Source organism: Capsicum annuum, unplaced genomic scaffold (assembly GCF_002878395.1).
Source record: "Capsicum annuum cultivar UCD-10X-F1 unplaced genomic scaffold, UCD10Xv1.1 ctg73817, whole genome shotgun sequence".
Classification (NCBI taxonomy): domain Eukaryota; kingdom Viridiplantae; phylum Streptophyta; class Magnoliopsida; order Solanales; family Solanaceae; genus Capsicum; species Capsicum annuum.
The window spans coordinates 1-1,604 of NW_025883869.1; the positions used below are offsets into that span (position 1 = coordinate 1).

Here is a 1,604-nt window from a genome sequence, read left to right on the forward strand (position 1 = left end):
TATTGTTTGTTGTGTAAACATAGTTTCTGTGGACACAAATGCAGCCAAATCACTTTATAGTGCATGTTTACTCCATCGTCTTAGTCATTTTCATTATCTCCTTTTCTAAACTTTCTTGTAGTTTCTCCTTATTCAACTTTTAATCATTTAATCTGGTTGTCCAGGTATATCCTCTCCGAGGACTTCTCATCTCAATTTACTTTTTATTGTCTATTGCACTCTGTTTGCCAATCTAAAATTCTGGCACATAAATCTGTGATAGGATTTGATTTACATGTTTGTAATAACTATTACGAAGTGGCACATAGGCAGCAATTTGACTTCTGGAAGAACTTTAGAAACAGCCGGTTGAAGCATATTTTGCGACGGCCGCTTCCTGAGCCTGCAACTGCACCACCAACTTCTGCCCCACCTGCATTGCTACCAACAAGTGTAGCCCCTCCAGCTGCTCCACCTCCTGCTCCTTCACCTGTTACAGCTGCAGCTCTTTCCCCAATGCAGTATGCCATCCCTCCTGGATTTGGTCTTGCTAAAACTGGCCCGAGGAATGCTTCTGTTGATAGAAGAAAGAGAAAGTATTTTATCTCATCTTTTACTTTTCTCTTACTGTGAAAAAGTTGTCAAAGTTTGTTGCTGCATGCTCCCTTTTGTTCTGTTTTCATAGTTTTCTGGTTAGATATTTTGACTTAATGTCTCTAACGTAGTTAATGACTTGGTTAATTTGGTTTTAGCAGGAAAGATGGATGATTTTCTTTTACTAATGACACAGGCATCCAACCAATTAATTCATGAATTAAGGTAATACATTTTGCACCCCATCATTTCATTTTTAGAATATGTGTTGCAGTTCCTCATTGGAAAATGCTTTTATGAAATCCTATTAAGAGTGTGATTTGTTGTATATCGAATTTTATAGTTCTGACCAAGTCTAAAGCACGACCAATGACCTCTGATTTCTTTCTCGTGTCAGAAGACATAGTACTAAAGTTACGCAAGAGATCAACTACAGATTTTTATTGGGTTCTTCTGGGATGTGCTTATTATTGTTACAATTGTTTAATTTCTTTGGCTTGTAGTTCAGATGTCTGGTGATAGGTGACTGGAAGATTGCCAATGCACACGTATAGCAATAGTGGTTATCAATGGCGTGAAGAAGTTATTCCAATCACCATCTTTTTTAATCACAAAGGCATCAAGAAGATGCATAGTTACAAAAAAGGGGGAGATATCAGCTCATACAGAGATAACAAAAACCTATCATGAGTCTAAGAGCTGATAAGTCGAAAGGTCTATCATAAGACGAAAAAGCTAATAAAACTTGAAAATAATCTGGGTTATATACAGGGGTAAGATTGACCCGGCTAAAGAGAGTAATCAGGCATCTGGCCTTGACATTAGAACTGGCTGTTGCAATACCATCAAAACATCTATGGTTTCTTTCTAACCATAAGCATCACAAAATACAAGCAGGAACCGTAGACCAGATTCTTCTGATGGCCTTCCCAAGTTTCCAAGAACTCCAACCAACAAAAAATTCACTGACAGTGCGAGGCATAGGCCATTGCAGACCCAAAAAAGAGAGGAACATATTCCACACATTTGTA

At 38.0% G+C, this 1,604-nt stretch overlaps 1 protein-coding gene across 1 annotated transcript; it reads left to right on the forward strand.

Moving 5' to 3' along the window:
• Positions 1–84: 84 nt before the first annotated feature.
• On the forward strand, positions 85–1,596 carry LOC124894412 (mediator of RNA polymerase II transcription subunit 31-like; the record flags this gene model as incomplete). The annotated part of the gene is made up of 2 exons (XM_047405103.1): positions 85–575; positions 732–1,596. Coding segments are annotated over 2 exons (507 nt in total), but the record flags the coding sequence as incomplete, so codon positions are not given.
• Between the last annotated feature and the right edge of the window lie 8 nt (positions 1,597–1,604).